General features: G+C 38.6%; 1 protein-coding gene across 1 annotated transcript in view; it reads left to right on the top strand.

Moving 5' to 3' along the window:
- The first annotated feature begins 874 nt into the window (after positions 1-874).
- Positions 875-25351, top strand: part of ESR2 (estrogen receptor 2) — an 84462-nt gene continuing 59985 nt past the window's right edge. The window contains exons 1-3 of the mRNA XM_030558567.1: positions 875-1317; positions 7481-7656; positions 13216-13332. Of these exons, the coding sequence (XP_030414427.1) occupies positions 887-1317; positions 7481-7656; positions 13216-13332 (724 nt within the window). The 5' untranslated portion in view covers positions 875-886. The remainder of the gene's footprint in view (positions 1318-7480; positions 7657-13215; positions 13333-25351) is intronic.

The following is a 25351-nucleotide window of genomic DNA, read 5'->3' as shown; positions in this document are numbered from 1 at the left end:
GTGCCAGTAATACATTTTAACTTTTTTAGAAGGTCTCTTTCTATAAGTCTATAATATACCATAACTAAACTATTGTATGTAAAAGAAATAAAGTTTTTAAAATGTTTAAGAAGCTTCATTTAAAAATAAATTAAAATGCAGACCCGCTGGACCGGTGACCAGGACCAGGGCAGTGTGAGTGCCACTGAAAATCAGTTCACATGCTGCCTTTGGCACGCGTGCCATAGGTTGCCTACCCTGAGGTAAAAGTTGGGATGAAGTTCAGGTTTTGGGGTCATATTTTGCATGCCAATACAGGGTAATTCCTCCAGGTCAGGGAAAGAGCTTTAGGAGGGTAGTTTAGTTGTTTTTACTGGACTAAATTGAACTAGGGCTGAATTTGGTTCAATGTGTCTATTGTGGGTAGATAGAGGGATTGTTTCCTGTTGCCAGTCTAGGTCACAGAAAAAAGTCTATTGGGGAAATGGAGGGGAGAAATTCACCAATAACTGTAAAAGCTTGCAGACTTATGGGATTTCTTTTTTTAATTTGAAGCATTTAAATGTTTAAGTAGATTTTCTGAGATCAAAGTTCTGAATAGCACACTTCAGAAACTTGTGTTAAGATTTACACACACAATTTAAACACTTTAGAAAGCAAATTTGAAGCTTAAATGCAATGTGTGAATTATTTTTCACTGTCATTTTTATTTTTAATTTTGACTGCATCTTTACCACTATATAAAAAGCCTCAAGACATGCAGTTATTATTATTATTATTATTATTATTATCTGTATTCTCTTTAGTTTAGAAAATTAAGCAACTTTTAACATTTTTATTTTTCTAGCTTAAATATCTTAGGATGAATATTTGAACAACAGATACTCTGCTTCAGTCTTGCTTCAGAATGTCCGTTTGTGCATCTTCTCACAAGGAGTTTTCTCAGTTACTGCCAATTCAGGATACTGGACGTAGTAAAATAGAAATTAAAAGCTCACCTTCTGGCATCAGCTCTCCTGTTTATAGCTGCAGTCAGTCTCCTCTGACAATGCAACAGAGTCCAATTTATATTCCTTCATCTTATGTGGAAAACAGACACGAATATTCTGCAATGGCTTTCTATAGTCCTGCCATGATGAATTACAACATTCCTAGCAATTTCAGTGATTCAGAAAGTGCATCTGTAAGGCAGACATCAAGCCCAAATGTTTTATGGTCTGCTCCTGGCCATATTTCACCTTTGACATTACATTGCCAGTCATCACTTTTATATGCAGAGCAACCAAAGAGCCCATGGTGTGACGCAAGACCAGCGGACCATGCACTGCCTATGAACAGGTAAATATTTTATTCTTTCAGCATTTTTGCAAGTTATTACTTGAAATTTTATCACTCATTTTAAGATTGTATTTTTTTTACATATGATTTTTATGCACTGGTCCATGAGAAAATGAACTCCATAAGTGCTATTGTGTTTATATCTAAATTTCAGAAGTTTATTACTTTTTAAGATGGCTGTATCTGGAAATATTATCTACAGCTGCTGGGGTGGGTTACTTATTACTATACGCTTCATAAAGCCAGCACTGTGTAAAAACTTGGTGTCTTGAAGAACTTCAGTGCTGTGGCATACTTTAAAAATTCTCTTTGGGTTTTACATTGATGCAATAGGTTAAACTGTGTCCAAGAGAACCATATTATTGTATGGCTCGCTAACAGCACTTTGTGGTTGCTATTCATTAACAGGACTGTCTCACTCTACAAGATAGTGTTAAAAAGCTTCTTTGGAGGCTATAGCCAGTCAAAGATCAGTACAGACAGTTGAGATTTGCACAGCAAATTCTTTGGTCAAAATTTTCAGTCGTGAGCAACTGAGTGTGTCTGTGAAAATATAGCCAACCTTTTTCTACACATACTGCACACTTGAATGCATAGGTGGGAGTCAATGTAAGCATCAATTAGAGGATGCAGTTACTCAGTTTGTGCATAAAATCTATTTACAAATGTGGTCATTGCAAACACAGTTGTTCCTTCAGCAACTAGATGTTCAGTCACAAGGTTCTTCACTTATTACAGGCATTACTGCTTGTATTCAGTATTGTGTAAAGAATCCAGATTTGATCTATTAATGTTAAATATCAGAAAAGTTAGCTTATTTCTCCTATTACCTACATCAGCGGTTCTCAAACTGTTTTAATGGAGTCACCAGGGCTGGCTTCAGCATGAGGCAGTGTGGCTCAGATTACAAGCCTCCTGCCTGAGGCTGAAGCCCTGGTGCTTCAGCTTTGAGCCCCCCACCCAGAGTGGTGGGGGTCAAGCTCTGGCTTTGCCCCCCACACCTGGGGCAGCGGGACTTGGGCAGGCTCAGGCTTTGGTCCCCCCCCCCTCCTGGGGTTGTGTAGTAATTGTTGTGGTCAGAAGGGGGTCACATTGCAATGAAGTTTGAGAACACTTGGCCTACATTATTCCCCTGGCCCCCATCTCAGGCCTTGTATTTGTGTAAGTGCCATACACAGCCTGCAGAGGGCCAAGAGAGAATTCTAGCACAGCTCTGCATTGGGAAGTCATAGCATGGCATGCCAAGAATAGGACTGCAGTGGATACCACCCACTATGGCCATGCTGGCTTATGTTGCAAGCCAGAGGCAGCTGTGTGGAGGCTGTTGTAACTTCGGGTATTAACAAAAAAAATGAGGAGTAATTGTGGCATCTAACAAATTGTGGAGACTAACAAATTTATTTGAGTATAAGCTTTCATGAGCTAAAACCCACTTCATCGGATACAGGACACTGGCGTGTTCTCTGGGACAGTCCTGCCTCCTCTGGGCAGTGCCTTCTGCACTATGCCTCTGGGAGGCACAGTATAGTATCTCAGCCTGTATTTTAGTTCCTTTTTGTATGCATGGTGGTATCTTGTACTTGTTTGCTAAGCATAGCAGTTATAATAGAGTCCACACATATCCAATATTTCTTTTCTACTAGTTGGCTGATTATTTTTTCATACTAATGTGTCATAAGTAGCTGAAATTTGAAGAAGTGGGTAACCATTGTTTTTCATCAGTAGGTAGCTGCTATACTGCTTACTAGTGAGACAGTTGATTTTTTTTAAATGTTATGCTATAGCATATTTTCATCCCATTCATGGGGGGAGCACAGTTCTAAGAATGGTGATTCATTATAAATTTAGACCACAAAGATAAAACAGAAGCAATTTTCCTTATTGTAGATATCTAGACTTGAATAAGAACATTTTCCTACACAGTCCTGCTTCTCCTTTTTGCTTCATCCTGTGGTGAAGTCTTAATACAGTGTTCATTATATTAATTTATTGCCATTTATTGATTATGATGCTGAACACTTACAAATAATAACTGAAATGCAATGAGGAGAAGAGTATGAACTCTGAGGAACCAGCCCCCTGTTCCATTGATCATAAGCAGAAGTTCTAAGTAATTTTTAAAACCCATAATGAAGTAAGGTATTTGTTTAAATATGAGATACAAAACTTTCCTTGAGTTGAAAATGCATAAAATCATAGAGATGTAGGGTTGAAAGGGACCTTGAGAAGTCATCAAATCCAGCCCTCTGTGCTATGGCATGACTAAGTAAACCTAGACCACCCCCAACAGGTGTTTGTCCCACCTGTTTTTAAAAATCTCACATGATGGGGATTCCACAACCTCCTTTGGAAGCCTATTCCATAGCTGAACTAACCTCATAGTTAGAAAGTTTTTCTCTTGCTGCAGATTAAGCCCATTAGTTCTTGTTCTAACTTTATTGGACATGAAGAACAATTGATCACCACCCTCTTTATAATGGCTGTTAACATATTTGAAGATTATCAGGTTACTCCTCCCCGCCCCCAGTCTTCTTTTCCCAAGACTAAACATGCCTACTTCTTTAACCTTTCCTCATATGACAGGTTTTCTAAACCTTTCATCCTTTTTGTTGCTCTTCTCTGGATTCTTTCTCCAATTTGCTCACGTTTCCTAAAGTGTGGCACAGTATTCCAGCTTGAAGTTGCACTAGTGCCAAGTAGAGTGGGACAATTACCTCCCATGTTTTACGTATGACGCTCCTGTTGATGCATCCCAGAATGATATTGGCCTTTTTTTTTTTTTTTTTTTTTTTTTTTTTTTGAAACTGTATCACATTGTTGGCTCATATTCAATTTGTGATCCACATAACCCCCAGATTCTTTTCAGCAGTACTACCAACTAGCCAATTATTCCCCATTTTTTTGATTTTTCCTTCCTAAGAGAAATTATTTGCACTTGTGTTTATTGAATTTCATCAGAATCAGATCCTATGCTCAATAATAGTTCACACAGCCTTAGTCACACGAACCTTATACAGAAAAAAAATGAATTTAGTAACAGAATTCCAATATCTTAAAGTACAAAAAGGAGTACCGGTCAAGATATTCAAAAATAGGAACCTAAAATTGTTCCCTGCTTACTTCCCTCTCCCTTAACTAAAAGTTATTTTTTTAAATTAAAAAGTTGCAGTACTGTGAACAGAGGAATTATGGCATAAAATGAGGATATATTACACACGCGCGTACATACAAATTATGTTAAAAGAACATTATTAAGGTTGGAAAGTGAAAAATTAGAGAGTGCCAAAATTAAGGTTGACTGTGTAACCTCAAATTGGCCCCGTTGAGCGCCTTATGATGATGATACAGTCTTTAATTACATGATCACATATTACTTTTTTCACAAGACCCCTGCTTCATTCATGGCACAAAATGGAGTATACTCTTTTAATGAGCAGCCATTCATTATCTTGTTTTTTGCCTCATTGTTCTATGTGTGGCCTCAGGCCTGCCTTGCTGCACACTATTTATACCCTGTTACAAAGACAGAATTATTAATTCTCATGGGCATTTTTATGATGCTGTTTGAGAGACCCAGGAGTCTCCTTTCACAACCAGTTCTAGTTTTTCCCCCTCCAATAGTTTTTAACAATATATAGTGTTTGCTTTCTGCCTTGTAACATTTTTTAGTTATGCATTATAGTGTGTAATTTTCTTTTTCTTCCAGTTTTAATATTTCTAAAGTTTAATAATAGAGATTTCAATATTCTGAAACATAAGTTTTTACAGTTTATCCATGAATAGAATTAAGGTATTCTTAATTGATCTTAACCCTCATTATAAATCTAAAATTAGGCTAATGAACATTTGTTCTCATTTACAACATAAAAATACAGCTATACTTCTAACGCTAAACCCCAAATGACTTGCTTTCCTACAGAAACAGTGAAATAGATGACAGGAAGGAATATGTCCACCAGTTTTCATTCCTTGAAATAGCAGGAAATTGATCATGTGGGATACACCAACTTGATTCTAATTAATTATCTCCACTCAATCCCCCTCCCACCCCAGCAAGATTGGTCCTTGCCAATTGTCTTGAGAGAGTATAAATTTCCGACTTGGGATTTGGCAATCAGTTAAACCATGTGTGAGCCAGAATCATGCTAGTTAATCATCTAATCTTGTTTATACTCTGCAGTCTATTCATACCCAATAATTATTCATTTTTCTTAAATCCTAGTAAACTGAATTTAGCCAGTAAAGATTTTCAGCTGCCACAGTCCCTTTTCATATTTTTGTGTCAAAATCTATTCAGAATAATCTCTTATATGTGCTAGATAACCACTTCTTCCTCTCTCTAGCTTTTCCAGTTTTTGTAAGCGCCTTTTCTGCTGTAATACTTGCAGTCTCTAAAGTAGGCTAATTATTTTTGTCCCTTTGTCCTTTCTTTAAAACTAGGATAAATCTGCTTTAGTGATAGTTAAAACAATATTGACTATGTTAAAGCATGCTTCTACATTTTCCTTTACAATCAGTGTTCTTATTCATCCTTTCAGTATGACTGGAGTTTATTTAAGTGCTTTTCTAAACTTCCACATAGTGTTTGGTGAACAGGTTTTTCCTGCCCCAGAAATATATGCTACCTCCCTAAGAGCTTAAAACCCTACTGCCTACACTGATTGATATACCTGATCTCCCGTCTATTCTTACTAGAATGTAGCAAGAGTAGAATCAGAGAGTAAGTCTGAAGGCCCTGCCACTTTGCTTATATCTAAGCACATAAATGATTATGTAGTTTCTGGGTTTTTTTGCATACTGTTGTTGCCTACATGCACACAGAACACTATATTCTCTCCAGTTCTAGCTACAAATTCTATTTGCCAAGGACTTAAGATCTGCTACAGTCATCCAAAAGGCAAGATGCTGTGTTTTTTTCTCAGTTTGCTTACAACACACTTTGTTCTCTGCGTATACATTATGAAATAATTCCCTAGCACCACTACCTCCTTTCTAAATCCCTCTAATTTCTTATTGCTTCCTTATAGCATCCAGTGACATGAATCAACTGATTCCGTATTCTTATCACAATTCCCATTTACATTACTCTATCCTTCATCAGATCAATATTTGGAACTGGTTGTTATACCTCAGAAACAAGAAATGTTTTGCTCTTAGTGACCTTGCCCCTCTCTCTTTCCCCTTCCTACTTGTATCCAGGCATCCTTTTGTCCAAGAATCTTGCCATTAGGACATTTCAGCATGGTAACCTCAGTAAAGGACTTATTGATAAGTCTCACTGTCTCCAGTCTACTGAGCTGGCCCTTGAGATTTCAAATTCAGTTGTATCAGTCATTTGAGATTCAGCCAGCTGGAATGAATGAATGAAGCTCCTCATTAGGGAATGAATACATCTGAAGCAAGGTGTGTAGCACAACCTGCATTCTGTTGTCACTAAAATGAAACCAAGACCACTTTCTCACCAGCAATTAAAACACTAGCCAACCCCCCCCAAAACAAACAAACAAACAAAAACGGTGTGATTAAAACTCTGTCTCTTGATATTAGTACTCTCAGACAATTTAGAAATGGGTTCTTTTGGTGAACCTCCGGACGCTCTTATGCTGCTTATGAGACTTATTTTTGGAATAATGAAGGAGGGGAAGTTTTCTGACTTAAAATGGACTCAAAATAGAAATTTACCAGGAAATTGCTCCAGTTAGAATTGTCCATTGCCTGTGACTGCCAGTATGTAGCAGATTAAAATTTATTGGCTATTTTATTTAGTTTTTATACTGCATCAGTCATAGTGGTATCTGAGAGCTCCAGTTCCCATGGCAAGTTTTCTAAATACAACATCCAATCATTTGCTGCTCACTTACTATCCACTAGGTCCTGTGTATTTAAATTTCTGTGAGTTTGTATAATTATCACTTCAACAGTACAATATATTCTCCTGGGTGCTCCAAATCTTTCCAGACCATCTGTATCAACAACATTAGAGTTACAGCATTTGTTTTAATTACATTGTGAGACAAACATTTACCATAGTGTTTCAGATTGCAACATGCTCAGTAATAATGAGCCTTTAAAAAGGCTGAAGTGAAAACAACAAAAAATGAGAATTTGAAATATATCCTAATTTTTTATTCTTTTATAACTGATTGTTTACTTTTTCCTTCAGAGAGACATTAAAAAGAAAATCTAATGGCAGTGATTGTACAAGTCCTGCTGTGAATAGTCCTGGTTCAAAAAGAGATGCACACTTCTGTGCAGTCTGCAGTGATTATGCTTCAGGATATCACTATGGCGTTTGGTCTTGTGAAGGATGTAAAGCATTCTTTAAAAGAAGTATCCAAGGTAGGAAAAGTAGTTTTGGAAGCCTTTGCTTAAAAAGGTGGTGTCTTATATGATCATATACATAAGTTGCAATTAGTGTACAGTAGTATAACATGATTTGAATACTTTATCTTATGGTCCTTTGTTTGTTGGCGTTGGGAAGGGAATAGACACTTGATCTCTTTAGGGAAGGATACAAAATATATTGCCATTTAAAACCCTGGAGCAGACATATCAGAGAAATGGCACCTCAGACTCTTACAGATTACTTTGCCTTCAGAAATGCCAAGTTGGTGTAATAATTGTGGCTGATAAAAGATAGAGATAGTGGGAATAGGGCGGGGAGGATAAAAATAACTAAAAGTTTCACTGATATAAATAATTTAACTCTGAAGAACCTCACTCATACTAGGTAAAATCCATAAGTTATTTTAATGGAGTCACATTGCAGCTCTTCTTAAGTAGGATCAAGATAAACCTCACCTTCTAATCTTTGAAAGCCTTACTGCAAAGTTTTAGTTCTCAAATACTGGAACTCAGTGCAAACCCACTGATGGCTGTAGGTACATAATGTAGTCTCTTCTTGCCTACTGTTACAATCTGTGGGGTGAAATAGTGGCTTCTGCATCCTTTGGTTGGGGCTTTGGCCTACTGGATATCAGTAAGTTTCAATAACCTCTCCCTTGGCCTCCTCCCAGTCTTCTCTGTGCTCTTTTAATTAGATCTAGGCTAGACTCTCACTCTGTAATATCTGAGGTATGAAAAGGCAGGCCTCCGTAGTTTCTCTGCTCATACATCTCTTCCCCTTTTGCAATGGTATTTAGTGATGTCGAAGTACTTGCATGAGTCCTGTGTAACAGGGTAAATTTCACCCACTGAATAGCAGTTTGTACAAAAGTGGTTTGTCTTTTCAAGATAGCATATGTACTGTGCATGCAACATAACAATGACTGTCAAATCTGCATGTAGTGTGAAATCAGTAAAATCAAACCTAAAATAATAAATGAGACTTTTGTGTACATATTCAGTAAATTGGTCTTGTAGTATTATATCCAGGAAAAATGTTAACCTGATTATATGCTTTGCTCACCTATACTTTAGCACTGAAAAGGATACATGTTTTAGTTCATTGAACATTTTAATTCAGCTTGGCAGATAACATTTGGTCTTAATCCAGAGGTTCTATAAATAAAAAAAATGGCCTTCACTACACAAAACATATTTTACACTCTGCATCCAAGCTAGTTCAGGTTGTTGCTTAACTCCCCCACCCCAAAATCCTAAAGTTTCCTTTAGGCTACCTACTTGGCTTTGTGGGAGCTGTATTAAATAATAAGTTATCCCTTTTGACAATCACCATAGTACTTTGCAATAGCCAATGTCAATTAAATTATCTGTAGTACTTTTTTTTAGTATTTAAATGCCTGTACCTACTGCATAAAATACTGTGGGATTACAGTTATTTTCCGAAGTACAGTTACACACTAATTTATTGTAACTACCTCAAACTTGAAGTAAAAGCACTGTATTCAAAAATTAAAACTATGATTTCTTCATGAGAACCTTTTATGATTTGAGTAATTGTCAAGTTTTTACAAAGCAAATAGCGAAAACATAATTTTACTAGACACGGAGAAAGAAGGTGGTTTTGTTACTTACCTGGATACCAATGCTTACTCGAAGAAAAATTTTTATTGGGGTCAATGGGATCTGAACACAGCAAGTTCCTTACAGTTCATTCAATCTGAGGATGGCTTAACGCGCACTGTAGAACTTCCCCCTTAGGGGATTCTAGGGACATCAGCAGTTAGGTAGTGCCAGGCAAGGTGGATTGATTTGAACTCTGCTGCCAGTAAGCCAGAGATGGCAGGCAGAACATGCCTTAGCAGGATGGATCCCCCAGTATTTAGAGGCTTTGAGGAAAAATTTTAACTTGTTACCATGGCAGTTGGTACAAAGTATGAACCCCTCTTATACGAGAGAAGAATCATGGGGAAAACCCTGATCACCACGCTAAGAGTATGTTTAAACTTTGGAGATTTTATGTAGATAGCTATGCTGGCATCGCCCCCTAAAGGAGTTCCTACCCTGTTGGTGTAGGAACACTATCTCCTCAAACAACATTAGCTTTGCCAACAGAAGCACTCTTCCATCACGGTTGCTGCATCTACACTGGGAGGTTTTGTAGGCATAACTATGACAGTCAGGGATGTGGTTTCTTCACACCCTGATTGATGCATATATGATATAGCTGTTCAATGTGGACCAAGCCTGAGTTTTCCTTCCCTCAGATCAGTGGAAGCTGATTTGGCCCTAAGCAATTTGAGAAATCCCTTGCTTGCTATCAGATATTTGTAGTATCTTATGGTCCAGTTCTGCTTCCACTGAAGTCAGTGAGAGTTTTGCCACATAATTTTGTTTTTCTTTGGGAGCATATGTTAGTATTGTGGCTTTGGCTTGAGGCCTTTCACTTTTCTTCATAATATGCCTTCTGTTCCGGTGTTCGCAGATCTTTACAATTGTACAATTTTGTATTGTTAGTTGGCACAGCAGCATGCCAGATAGGAGAATTATGTTCTTTATGGGCAAGTAAACAAAAACAAAACTTCTGGTACTTCCCTGTTGAACTCTGTCTATATGGAGTTTATAGTTGTAATAGATTGGGGTGGATGCCACAAAAGGCAAATCATTTTAAGGTTTTAGCTTGCACAGAAAATGTGGAGGAAGTTTTTTAAAGGTAAATTTCAACATTATTTGGCACCTATGACCCTTAATTAGAAAAGTGGTGCTCAGGAATATCTACAGTTCAGCTAAATATCTCTTTAGCTGATCAGTTTTAGGGCTAAATTCTGTCTGCATTGCAGTCAATGGCAGTTATGTATGCATGCAACTGAGGGTAGAAGTTGTTCCATTAAAGAATATGGGGCCTATGTTTTCCTTCCTTCACAATACAAAGGGGAGAAAAACAGTAGGAATTAAGGCAAAAAATGCTCTAAATCTGCAGAATGGATGGAGTGAATTTATCACAGTGTCAGTAGACTTGCCCCCCATCCCACCCAACCCCCTGACTCCCAAGCCTGCAGATAGTCCTCCATACCTATTCAGTATGTGGGTGATTCATTAAAGATTTTTTTTTTTTAGTGGAGCAGTGATATGAATGGTTAAAACTACAAACTAGTCACTCTTTATGGCATGCTTTCTCCATCCTGATGCAAATTTCTAAATAGAAATACGAGTGGGAATTAATGTTACTAAAAGAAGCCATAACCCCTCTGAGTCCTCTATGTGACTCCTAACACACACTTGCTGTGTGAGCCTCAAGTGGCAGCATGACTCCTGAAGGAGGGAGAGATTTTTTTTTTCCTCTCTAGTTTCAGATTGTTTATTTTGCATTTGAAAGGACTTGGTATGCAATCAATTTCACTGTTTCCTCTGCATAGTCAGATTCATATAAATAACAGGGGAAGCTCTCTATCATACCTTAACAGGAAAAAGGAAATAATTTAAAACAGAAAATGTGATTTGTAAAACCACAAAAATTGAACAGTACAGAAACTACTTTAAAATAATTTTTAAACAGACAATATTTCAGGTTGACTTTATCTCTTTAAATACTACTGGTGAGGTTTATGCCTCTGCTTCAGGCCCTTTGTGCCAGGTAAAGTGGTTCTAAAAGCTCTGATTCTGACCAAGAAAGAATTGTTCTGGTGCAGGCACTGCAGAAGACAGCCATATGCTGTCCATGTACCCCTTTTTCAAGACATTTAGCAAAGCAGGTATGAATAGCATGCTGGGGTAGAGCTGGGGTGTCAGGTGTCCCCTCTCCCCTGTTCTGTGGAGATGTGTGGGGGCAGGAGAAGGGGGACAGCCTGGCTCAGGACTCAGAGCAGGAGAGAGCTGCCTTCCAGATGAATGAGTGAGTGCCTTAAAGAGACAGTGCACAGTCTCTGAGACTTCCCCAGCAGCCAGCTTTCTCTCTCCTCTCCCCTCCCCCTGCCCATGTACCCCATCTCTGCGCGAGGGGGAGCAGGGAGAGGGAGAGATGGGGCTCAGGAGAGCCTTCAGTGAGTGCCTTAAAGAGAGAGTGCGTGGGGTCTCTCAGAAACTTCCCCAGCAGACAGCACACATACTATTTCTATGTCTCACACACATGCTCTCTCACTTTCACACTCACCTCTCAACACATACAAGTATGATTTTTGTTGTTACTTCTTGGTATTTCCTGCTGGAATGCACATATATTTTTTGTAATTTTATTCTTGCAAAGTGCTGTTAGTTTAGTTTTTTTGACTGGTCTATGCATTTCATAATTTTTATTTCTCTTATACACTTAAATTAAATTATTTGAGTAGTGAGTTCGAAAATGCCTAACCTGTCCTGGATGGAGTAATTATCCAGGCAACTTTTAAAAAATATATATCTAGGTTTTTTGTTTCTGTTGATGGTGCATATCTGCACATACCTTGGTGCACATAACAGAATTTATTCCACACATTGATGGAAAAAATTAGAGGGAACATTGCACTGGATCCTGGTGCAGCCTAAAATCAGGAGGCAACAAACGTGGCGTAAAGCCACCTTATACCACCTTATACCAGGTTGAACTGCTTTTTTGTCAGACACACCTGCTACTAAGATATTAGACAAACTGTAACCTGATGGTTTTTTAAGCACTGTAGGCTGAAAAATTCAAGGTTGGAAAATATTTTAATTTTACAAGGAAATGTTCACAGTAGCTCAGTTAAAATAGTTACCCTTGGGAAAAGAACTCCTGAATTGCTTGTTCATGAACCAAGAACATAAAACCTTCTGTTATTTTTTTTGATAGCTCTGTTAATTTTACAGCAATTAAAAATATAATTCCTCCCCCCCCCCAAAAAAAAATGAGAGAAGACTGATAAACTGTAACTGATAGAGAATATTTTGCATCTATGGCTAATTTCTGCAAGGGAAATGCACAGTATTTTATGGGGAGTGACTTGGTTGTGGTTAATTAATAAAATAATAGTCTATTCCAGTACACTAGTGAAGCCTCTTAGGCAAAATTCTCTGCTGCTGAAACTCCACTGAAACGAGTGGCATTGTGCCAGCAGAACATGCACTGATAATGAAAATCTGCTTTATAGAATACCTAGAATCAGAATGTTTGAGGTTTCATACAGCATGGAAATTAGGCACTTCGGGTAAAATTTCCAAAAGCACTTGCATCCAGCTTTCAAAAGTGACTTAGACACTTAGGAGCCTACGTCCCATTGATTTTTCTAAGACTTAAGAGCTGAAGTGACTTAGGCACTTTTGAAAAAATTACTCTTTGGTCCTGATTCAGGTAAGTACTTAATACATTAAGTAGAAACATATGCTTAATTTTCATTGATGTAAAAGCTTAAGTGCTTTCCAGAATCAGTGGCCATATTTATTGCATTCTGCTATTGAATTGAATACCTTTGCTTTGTATATCTTTTGCTCTAACAATAGTATTCAGCATTATATCAGCTACAAAATGTTTTTCAAGTTACCTAGCAGAAGAAATTTAACATATTGCTTGAGATTTAATTTTTTTTTCTTTATATCCTGTTGCAGGACACAATGATTACATCTGTCCAGCTACCAATCAATGTACAATAGATAAAAATAGGCGTAAAAGCTGTCAGGCATGTAGACTACGGAAATGCTGTGAAGTAGGAATGATGAAATGTGGTGAGTTTTTATCCCCTTGTCTTTTCTATACTACTTCTAAGTTATGCTTAAGTCTAAAAAAAGGCATGGCAGGTAACTAAAGTAAGACTTAAATTTACATGTAAGAAGGAAATCTCTGATTTTCAGGAGAAAGTCACTCCAGTTAGTATTCATTTTGAGAAGAAAAATAATAGGAAGCATTAAGGCTCCAGTCGTGCAACATGTAGCATGCAGGAAGACTGCTTTACTTTTGCAGACACAACCTGAAGGCAGTTCACCTGGACGTTACACATTGCAGGATTAGGTCCTAAGGCAATGTCTATGTGACAGGTTGGATCACAGAACCCCCTTTGGGAGCTGCCACCTGATATGCCAAAACTACTTCTGCCCCTGCTTTCCTGCCCTGTCAGCTTAGGTCTTCAGTGCCCTGCCTGGCTTGAGCCAGACTTGCTAGCCTGCTGCAAACGCAGACCCAGGTCTGAATCACATCCCCTAACAGCTGTAGGCTTACCTGAGAGCAGCTTACAGAAGTGTCTTGTCTTTGACAGTCAGATGCCCAACTCCCAGTGGGGTCTATACCCAAATAAATCCGTTTTGCCCTGTATAATGCTTATACAGGGTAAACTCATAAATTGTTCGCCCTCTATAACACTGACAGAGAGATATGCACAGCTGTTTGCCCACCCAGGAATTAACACATACTCTGAGTTTAATAAAATCACTTTTTACTTATTAATTAATACAGAAAGTAGAATTTAAGTGGTTCCCAGTAGTATCAGACGGAACAAAGTGAATTACCAAGTAAAATAAAACAAAATGTGCAAATCTATGTCTAATCAAACTGCATACAGATAATCTCACCCTTAGAGATGCTTCAGGAACTTTTTCCCTCAGACTGGACATCTTCCAGGCCTGGGCGCAATTCTTTCCCCTGGTACCGCTCTTGTTCCAGCTCAGGTAGTAGCTAGGGGATTCTTCATGATGGCTCTCCCTCTTTGTTCTGTTCCATCCCTTTATATATCTTTTGCATAAGGCGGGAATCCTTTGTCCCTCTGGGTTCCACACCTCCTCACTGGAAAAGCACCAGGTTAAAGATGGATTCCAGTTCAGGTGACATGATCACATATTACTGTAAGACCACAAGCCTTCATTCCTCCCAGCCTGACTCACAGGAAGGCTTGCCTGCGAACAGAGCCATCCACAATCAATTGTCCTGGTTGATGGGAGCCATCAAGATTCCAACCCACCATTAATTGCTAACACTTTGCATAATTACAATAGGCCCTCAGAGCTATATTGGTAGTTTTAGGCCATGGCTACACTGGCATTTTACAGCGCTGCAACTTTCGCGCTCAGGGATGTGAAAAAACACCCCCCTGAGCGCTGCAAGATACAGCGCTGTAAAGCCTCAGTGTAATAAGTGCTGCAGCGCTGGGAGCGCGGCGCCCAGCTCTGCAAGCTACACCCGTAAGGGATGTGGTTTACTCTCCCAGCACTGGTGCTCCGACTACACTCACACTTCAAAGCACTGCCGCGGCAGCGCTTTGAAATTTCAAGTGTAGCCATACCCTTAGATAAGAGTGGTACACTTAGAGAAATAGGATGAACACACTTAGTAGATTATAAGCTTTGTAATGAAACCTTACAAGAGACCTTTTGCATGAAGCATATTCCAGTTATATTAGCATATTTTCATAAGATCATATGGAGTGCAATGTTAAAGTCTACACTTAAAAGCTTATAGAGACACAGCTGTGGCAATAGAACTGTGCTGCTGTAAGAGTGCTCATGTAGCCGTGTTATGCCGATGGGAGAGAGCTGTCTCATCAACATAATAAAACCAGCTCAATGAGCGATAGTATCTATGTTGTCAGGAGAGCGTCTCCCTCTGACACAGCGCTGTGCGCACAAGCAGTTATGTCAGCAAAGTAATGCACATTGGAAAAAATAATCTGAGCTATACATACAAAATAATGGGATCTAAATTAGTTACTAGTTAAGAAAGATATTGGAGTCATTGTGGATAGTTCTCTGAAAACGTCTGCTCAGTGTGCAGCGACCGTCAAAAAAGCGAACAATATTAGGAACCATTAGGAAGGGAGAGGTAATAAAACAGGTTCAGAGAAGGGCAATGTAAATGAGTAGGGGGGTATGGAACCGCATGAAGAGAGATTAAAAGACATACTGTTCATCTTAGAAAAGAGATGACTAAGGGAGGGGTATGATAGAGATCTATAAAATCATAAATGGCCTGGAGAAGGTGAATAGTGAAGTGTTGCTGCCTTTTTGAAGGGGTAAATAAGTTTAGAACAAACATAAGGAAATACTTCTTCGCACAGCACATAATCAACCTGTGGAACTAATTGGCCAGGGGATGTTGCAAAGTCCAAAAGTATAACTGGTCTCGGAAAAGAATTAAGTAAGTTTAAGTAGGATATGTTCATCAATGGCTGTTAGCCAAGATGATGCCCCAGGTGTCCCTGACCCTCCAACTGCCAGAAGCAGGGACTGGATGACGGGAGATGGATCGCTCAAAATTACCCTGGTCTGTTTGTTTCCTCTGAATTCCCTCTGAAGGATCTGGCAATGGCCACTGTCAGAGACAGGATACTGGCCTAGATCAACCATTGATCTGGCCAAGTATAGCTGCTCTTACGTTCTTATATGGTTTTGTTGTAAAAAAAGATAGTATTTAAAGGGTCATTGTTAGGTTAAAAATTTAACTGAGAGAATTGTAAATATCTAATTTATTTTTCTATGGAATGGGGATAATGATGCTGACCTTTGTAAAGTGCATTGAGCTCTACTGATGAAAAGTGCTATATAAGAGTTAGGTATATTTTATTACTATTTATTATTATTTATTACTTTCATAGTTAATGCTGATTGTTTAAGCTGAGGGAAATGTAAAAAGTAAATAGTGATAATAGTATAGCTGCTTTAATCTGGTTCTTGTGAAGTAAACCCCCAATCCTGCAAATGTGTGTGCGTCTTAACTTTATGTCCTGGGTAACATTTTCAGATGTCTGCCCCATTTTCAGAATTGATTTAGACGCTTAGGGTGGGATTCATAAAGAGGAGTTAGGTGTCCAGTTGCCAAATGTCAATATTTAGCTGCCACTGACATTCACAAACCCCTGCTCAGTTGCTGCCTAACTCTGTAGGCACTTAAAATCCCTAGGCACCTAAGTTTCTACCATTAAAGTCCCCAGACACCTAAATTTCATCAGCTGGACATGTGCACAGCCACTAAAGTCCTGTCACTGACCAGTGCTTGGCGCTTATGGATGGGTATGTCTGCACTTTGAACTGGGAGTGTGATTCCCAACTCGAGGAGGCGTATGAGCAGTGCAAGTGGCAGGAGGGGCTAACTGCCTCAAGTGTAAGCCCATCAAAGATGCTAAGTACGTACTTGGGGCAGTTAGGCCCTCCCACCACCCACACTGCTGGGCTGCAATCTCCGTTGAGAGTGCTAGCCCAATGACAGCTAGCATTAGTGTGGCTCCTCAAGCTAGCAGTCAAACCCCCAATTTGAAGTGTAGACATACTCTAATTTAAACCTAAGTCCCACTGGGATTCATAAAACTAGACCTTTCCCAGCCTATCTTGCCCTTGGGGGAGGAGGATGAGTGGTGGTCCTTTTTATGAACTTTTGCCCAATGGATAGAGCACTCACTCAGGATATGGGAGACTTGGATTCAGTTCCCACCTTGATGTGGGACTACAACCTTGCATATCCCATTGGATATAGAGTCACTCGCTTGTGGAACCAGTGAATATTTAATTATTTATACAGTACAAGAACTCCAACAGTAACGATGGAGACAGACCTGACCCACAATACCCTGTAGACTGGATACTCTCTTGGGAGGTGGGAGACCCAAGTTCAAATCCTTACTCCACATCTGGTAAAGGGGGGGAATTGACCCCTTGTCTCCCACAACCTGGCTAAGTATTCTAACCGCTAGGCTAAAGAGTCACAAGGTGTCTCCTATTCAGAGGATTAGTCGTGTTAGTCTGTTCAGTTCAGTCAAGGTGGAAGTGGCCTATTCCCAATAGTTGACAAGAAGGAGTGAATATCAATAGAGGGAAAATTTAGTTTTTGTAGTGGCCCAGCCATGCCCAGTCTTTATTCAGGCCTAATTTGATGGTGTCAAGTTGCAAATTAATTCCAGTTCTGCAGTTTCTCGTTGAAGTCTGTTTTTGAAGTTTTTTTGTTGAAGAATGGCTGACTGAAAAGTAATTTTCCCTTTGTCGATAGTCACACCTTCTTGTCAACTGTTGGGAATGGGCGGCATCCACACTGATTGAATTGGCCTTGTTAGCACTGACCCCCCCCACTTGATAAGGCATCTTTTCATTTGCTATAATATATAAACTGCCTACTGTATTTTTCACTCTGTGCATCTGATGAAGTGAGGAAGTGGGTTTTAGCCCACGAAAGCTTATGCCCAATAAAGTTGTTAGTCTCTAACGTGCCACAAGCTCTCTCATGAATCTCACTCTTAGATCCAGATCATTAGGTGACTTAAATAACTTTAAAATTCTGGTCTTTAGGAGCCTAATTCCCGTTGACATTCACTGAGTCTTAGGTGCCTAAATGCCTAATTTCAGTTTGAAAATGGGAATTTAGGATCCTAAGCAGAGCTGAAAGTAAGCCGGTCAGGTCCGGTCTGGGGTACTGACAAGAGCCAGTACACCGTGCTGGACTGCATCGACTTCCATGGCGCGGATTGAAAGGGCTCTGGGCTATCCGCGGCTGCGGGCAGCCCTGAGCCCTTTAAATCCCAGCTATGGCTGAGATTTAAAAAGCTCAGAACTCCCTGCGGCTACGGGCAGCCCAGACCCCTTTGAATCCCAGCTGCGGCTGAGATTTAAAGGGCTCAGAGCTCCCCATGGCTGCGGGCAGCCCAGAGACCTTTAAATCCCGGCCGAGGCTCCGGCGGCAGGGCTGGGGCCAGGATTTAAAGGGCTCAGAGCTCCCCACCGCTGCGGGCAGCCCAGAGCCCTTTGAATCCCGGCCACGGCTGGGATTTAAGGGGCTCAGAGCTCCCCACCGCTGCGGGCAGCCCAGAGCCCTTTAAATCCCAGCCGTGGCTCTGGCGGCTGGGCTGGGGCTGGGATTTAAAGGGCTCCGGGCTTCCCTCAGCGGCAGGAGCTCTGGGCCCTTTAAATCCCTGCCCCAGCCCCGCAAAGCTCAGGGTTCCCCCTGGTGGCCAGAGCCCCAGGCCCTTTAATTTGCCCCTGAGTCCCAGGGGGCTCCCAGCCACCTCTGCAGCTGGGGACCCCTGGTTGATTTAAAGGCTCTGGGTCTCCCAGCCACAGCTGGTTCCCCAGGGCCTTTAAATCTTTCGGATGAGGCCACGCCCCCTCAGAACTCCAGCAGTACCGGTAAGTCCTTTAAGTTATTTTCATCTCTGGTCCTAAGTTACTTAGCCACTTCTGCAGATTTTACTCACTGAGTAGTCAGTGACTTTGATGGGGCTAGTCACAATCCATAAAGTTAAGCAAGTGTAAGTCTTTGCAGGAATGGGACCTAAATGAGCTGTAGTATCTGAGTTTCAAAAATTGCAGGAGAATGGTTTTTAAAAGTGACCAAAAATTGTTCTAATTGTGCTGAAAAAAGAAATCTCTAAAACACTTTTTTACGTTTTCTGGGCAGAGACTGTCTATTTTGTTTTGTGTTTGTACAGTGCCTAGCACAATGGGGTGCTGATACATGACTGGGCATGATAGTAATTACTACTACTGCTGATCTAAAACTTGGATTGACACTGCCCATTTATCTTCCTAAATTTATAGAACTGGAATTTTTACTGTTTTCTCCCAAATATACTTGTGTTCTAATAACATTCAATGTAGACTAAAACTGCTCCTTAAAAATGCTTAAATATGAGAATTTTAAAGACAAATAAATAACATCAGTGTTTTTTTAAATAATTACATTGAAATCAGGTAAGTTTCCTCAAATGAAATTCATGAGAACTCTGTCTAGTTCAGTTTTTTGGAAGATGAAAACAGAAATTACATACCTTGCAATCAAAACTGAATTGTCTCAAAGCATCTCATCAGGTCACTTACAAGACATCTGTGAGAAAAGGTGATGTCTATCAAATTTAGATTTGGGGTTGATGTGAGCAACAGAAGCTTACTTTAGTAATATGGATTGTAGGCTCAATCCCACAGTTCATTAGGTAAAGGTCTCATTGACTTTCATATGCCCATGCATTTAAAACAAACTGACATAATTAAAGATGTATTTTTTCATAGATAATAAAATACTATTTTCCATGTAGCAAAACGATAAATTTTCCACGTTTTTTTTCTCGTTAGAGATTTGTTTTAATAGGACTGTTTACTCTAGGGACTAGGAAGGTTTGTTCCACTTTCTCCTAAATTGAGGTTTCTTCCCCCTCTTCTACTGAATGGTTTGGTTTGGTCCACTTCTGGTTCTGAAACACAGGATGGGAGGGGATACTTGGGTAAGTGGACTTTGGGCAAGCTGGGGCTGGTATGGAGCTCTGCTTCCCAGTAGAGGGACAGCATAGTCCATTAAGCACCAGCCACCACAGCATGGAAAGCTTCCATAAAGCAAAACCCAAACTGAGTTTGCAAAATCTGGCATGAATATAATTTCAGATTTTAAAGACAACCAATCCTCATTGGGGATTTCATCGACAGAAGTTTTCAATAATTTAAGAACATGATTGGTTTGTACATAAACCCTTTGAAACAGTGGAAGACATTAGGAAAACATTGCTGTGCAGTCTCCTGGTCTGATTTTTCTTCTCATCATTTAAGAAGGCAGTAATGTCTAAGAAGTCCAAGCAGCAGACTACAGGTGGTGAAGGTTATTTTTTTAGAACTTTGTATCAAGGTGATAATGGAGATTAATATGGGAAATACCACCACTGCCAAAAGAAAAATGAGAACCTCAGACACTGCATCTGCAAGTTTCTCCTTAGGAATCCTTGTGGCTCACTCTTCAGATTAAGAAGGCTAGTATACTGGTAGATTTCACATCAGAGAAAACACATTGCAATATCAACAACATGAGAAAAAAATTGCAAAATGACCAGCTGTGGAAATGTAACTGTTTAATACCTCACCAGGCACAAGGGGAAACAGAATTCATGCAAAAAAATAAAAAAATAAACCCAGTCCAGCAGGCTCAGGCAAAGTGTATCAGAAAAGTTGGATAATTTGGGGTGATGTGTGTGCATCACCATGCTGATTACCCTTTCTACCTGAACCTGTCCTTCAAGTATGGGTATCTTTGCCCTCAACTTGTCTTACTTTTTCAGTGTGGACTGGGAGCTCCTTTTGCAGCGTTGGAGGAGCTGAGACGATTTGGAGTTCCACTGCCTCAGCTGAATATCTTTTGGAGCTTTCTGATATTGGCCTTGGTGAGCCTGACATGGATTGAGCCATTTATCCAGGGCAATCAAGAAGAGGGGAGGTACTCATCTTTTTGCTATCCTATCCACTCTGGGAGTGGCTAGGTTGGTATATTTTGTTTGTTTGTTACTTGCTGGGACTGGAGTAGACCTCTTCCTTAATGACTGTTCAGGTTTCCTATTGACTGGGTTTATTTTTTGTTTCACTGTTTCTTTTTTTGCATGAATTTTGTATTTCTCCATGTACTGCCAATAAATGGTATTAAAGGAGTGTAGAAAATACAGACCCTGATTTTTCAAATATGTGGGTCATTAATGGAATGTCCAAATCTTGTCTTTCAGTACTTTCATCAGTCAATAGGCTTGTCAGACTTTTTACAAATTCATGTGCCAGTTTGAGTTGCCAAGCACAGGATTTAGATGTCCTTTCCCCTATGGTAGAAAATTGAACTCACTTTTTTAGGTGGAATTTTCAAATATTCCAAATTTACTTATGTTGTTAGAAATGAAAGAAAACAAATTTCACAGCACTGGCTTTCATTGTTGCCATTGTAGAAATTATAGTAATTTAATCCATTCTTCTGCAGTGTCTGGCAGACAGCAACTTCTTTGTGATCAGTATAGCTGAATGAATCTGTGGGTCAAAAATACATATAAAAATTAAGCTCAAATATCAAACAAAAGTGAATTTTGAATTGTATATTCATTTGTAAAATTCACAGTTCATGCTGATTTTGTTAATTGCATAAGCCATCATTTAGGGAGCAAAAGCAATGCTCCTGACTTCTGTAACTATTTAACACAGCAGAAATTGGCAATATTTGCAACTTGCAAATAAAAAGCAAACAAATGATCTGTAAAGCAAAAATAATGTATTGAAGGAATTTTTCATTTTAAATAATGAAAGAATTAGAAAATTTTGTAATTTTTTTTGGTTCACTAATTGACCATGAACAAAAAAAGAATAATTTTAGTACCTTATTTAATATGATGTATCTGTTCTGCTCTGGTGACGAGTTTTTCTGCTATTCCAGGCAATATGTGAAAATAGTGCTCTTATTGTGGAGTCCCATATAAATGACAGGGTACGTTGTTAATTACAGCTTTATTCTGCAAAATGAAAGTATCTGGTAAAATGACTGACTTCTGCATCCTTTACCAAAACACCTTCTCTGGTATTACCTGCATTTTCTAGATTACGTAAATGAAGAATGGCATTTAAGTGACTTGCCAAAGGTTACACAGGAAGTTTGTGGCAGGGAGAGTAACAAACCATGATCTCTGTATGTCAATGTGTTATTTGCTAGACTGCAAGCTTTTCATACAGATTGCTTCAAATTGCTATACTTAGGCCAAATATAATGTTGGGCTAATATGTCTGCACATTTTTTGTCAAGTACTTAAAGAGCTATAGATGAAAAGATAGGATAAAATATTAAGAGTGCACTATGTTTCAAAAGAAATCATGGAAGCTTTATTAATAATTTAAAACAACATTTGATCAACTTAAAAGGTGCTGTATCATGATTTGTTAATTGTTAGCAGATCTAAATGTTATGTTGTTAGTCATGTTTTGCTATAATTCTTTTTTCAAATCCAAACAAAATAAATTTTAATACTGAATTAAACTGCATCCTGTTATTTACTGAAGAACTGCATTCCAGATGTGCTGATATGTAAATCATTGTTTGTCTATTATGACAATTTCAGATTAATTAAACAAAATGCAAATTATAATTCAGTATCCTATTTCTTTTTTTGTTTTGTTTTATTATCACAAAGTATATTTGTGGAGCAAAAGAGGTCTTTTAAGGAAAAATGTCATAACTTTTTTCTATTGAATTTTGATATTGTCGTGCACTGGATACAGATTAGTTTTCATTGAAATTAAACATAAGTTTTACATAAGAACATAAGAATCGCCCTTCTGGGTCAGACCAAAGGTCCATCTAGTCCAGTTTCCTGTCTTCTGATGGTGGCTGGTACCAGGTGCCCCAGAGGGAATGAACTGAACAGGTAGTCATCAAGTGATCCATCCCCTGTCACTCATTCCCAGCTTCTGGCAAACAGAGACTAGAGACACCATTCCTGCCTATCCTGGCTAATAGCCATTGATGGACCAAGTTTTGCTGTTATGTTTGAAATAGAGCACAAATGCTAACATTATTATATTTTTAAAATACAAGAAATGATGAGATGAAATTTAAATTAGTTGAATATTTCATTCTAAAGTAATTTAAAAGATCTTGCCACTTTGTAGGAAAAACTAACAATTGTATACTCTTAATACAGCCTGTGAATATCAATATTTGTGCGACAGTATAGGAGTAAGGTGTAGAATGAAAAAAACACACACACACATGAAAACATACCAAATAGCAACTAACTGAAAAGAAATATTTGGCTTAACCCCAAACTACACTGTTATGTACTTTACATGGAATAAAGACTTAGTAGTGTACCTGGATGAAAGTTCAGTGGTGGATTCTCTGTGGTGACTAATTGTAGAACAGACATAGCAGAGCCTCTCAAATAGTACTTAGTAAAAAGGCAATTTGGAAGCTTACCTCAACTCTAAATTCAGGAAGCCAAATTCTGTTCTCACTCACTGTGACTACATTGGGTCAAAAATTGACCTTGTTTTTTTAAAACAGCACTAACATGTTTTAACATAGGTTATACAATTCTGTAGAGAGTAAGAGGGTTTAGGAGATTAGAGTCATCAGTGTGTTATGCCCCAAAAATGAAGGGACTACAAAATCACTATATCCTGACAAATGGGGAGATGTTATTGGGTGCATAACTGACCCTATTCCACTCTACAGGAACTTTGGCACAGGAGATATAGTTTGTGTGGTGTTACATACAGCTGTTCCTGGCTGGTGTAAATGCTTACAGGAATTATTGCAGCTGGGGAACAAATTAGGGCAATCCCTCTGTCTGCTCTAACTTGTTTTGGGGCACCTGAGTGGCCCACAGAAGCCCCAGCATATGCAAAGTGTGTGTAACTTTAAGTGTGTGAGTAGTCCTGTTGACTTCTGCATGATCAAGTGTTTAACTTGATCAGAATGTTAACTCATGGGAATACAGAGCTGTATATTTAGTTGTATTTCATTGTTCTAACTCTTCAATAAATACAGGCTTTCCAAGACTTGCAAGTCACACCAGAGTAGTTAATCTTTTCCTTTTGCATTTATTATACTTAAATGGTGACCTAGGGTTTATATGGTTGTTAAATCCTGTTGCCAACTCTTTTGACAGTGCTAAAGGTTAATTATTAAAGAAACCACCACTACTACCACCAACAACCCACTACTGCCCCCTAAAAATTATCCTTATAAGCCCAAGATTACATGAAAAATTGAAATTTGCACTGGGTTCTGCAACAGCCTCTTGGAATATAAAAGGAGCTGAGAAAATTGTAACAGAAACATCTGAAGTATTGTCCCACAGTTTTAAACGAATGTATATAGCAGATCTATTTTATTTGTTCATGTTTGTCCAGTGACTGCTCAATTATATTTGTATTGATTCTATGGTCAAGCAATATTTTTACTGTGATTATGTTTCCAGTACTTTGGGAGATTTATTTAGTTGACTCTTTGATGCTTAATTTTATATGTATTTGAAGTGAAGGTCCAGTCAAGGTCCTTGACTTTACTCTAAATTAAACAAAGATCTGTTGATAATGTTAGTTTGCATTTAATGTCCTGTTGAAAGTGGGATCACTAATAGCTATGGGTGGAGAGAGTGAAGTGGGGCAAGAGCTTTCTGTTCCAACTTGTAATTTAAAGGAATCTTATTACTCCTGACAAGGAGAAAAGTGTGGAACACATTAGTATGAAATTTATCTTGTAGTGGTTAGAGAGTCCTGCAGATTTTGAGAGAGGGTATTTGAAGAAAATTCTGCTAGAAAAAACAAAGCTAAACACTGCTGCCATGTGTTGTGATCTTGATAAAGTGTATTGCACAGTTAATTGACCATTAATGGCCCAAAATACATCTGATACTAGCACTGGCTTATTCTTACATATCAGTAGTTTGATAGATACTGAGACTGAGAAAACATTTTGATAGCTCTAAAACAAAAATTTGACTTCTAAACTATTTATTTAGTTATTCGTTTATTTACTTCAGATATACTTATTTTAGGAAAATAAGTGTTATGGTACCAGAGAATTTCAGTTTAAGAACATCTTCTGATAAATTATTTAAATACGCCTCTGATTTTTAAATAGCAAAATCCTAGATTTTACAAATAACCATTTAGCAGTAACTAGAATGACAACAATAACAAAACCTTTTTGTTATATAATATATTCAGCAACAAAGTGGGATGAAAGTTAGGCCAAGGCTGACTGCTTTCAAAAATCCCTTAGCTAAATTGTGGGAGAAGTGAGAGTATCCTCTTTTAAACAGACTTTTTTCTTAGCATTTTTTTAAAGTACAATTAATGATGTTCTCAAGTATAGTAGTATTCACAGCCAGAGCAAATCAGCTTGCTCTGTGACATAGTGAACAATAAACAAACAACTTCTGGCCTTTAATAAGGCCAAGCTTGTATTTCCATGTGAGACATCTATTTTGGATCAATTGACATGCTTTCAGAACTCATTCTTACTATTTATTTCTGTTGTATATGT

The sequence above is a fragment of the Gopherus evgoodei genome, chromosome 4 (assembly GCF_007399415.2).
Source record: "Gopherus evgoodei ecotype Sinaloan lineage chromosome 4, rGopEvg1_v1.p, whole genome shotgun sequence".
In the NCBI taxonomy this organism is placed as follows: domain Eukaryota; kingdom Metazoa; phylum Chordata; order Testudines; family Testudinidae; genus Gopherus; species Gopherus evgoodei.
This window is presented reverse-complemented; position numbering and strand designations above follow the sequence as displayed.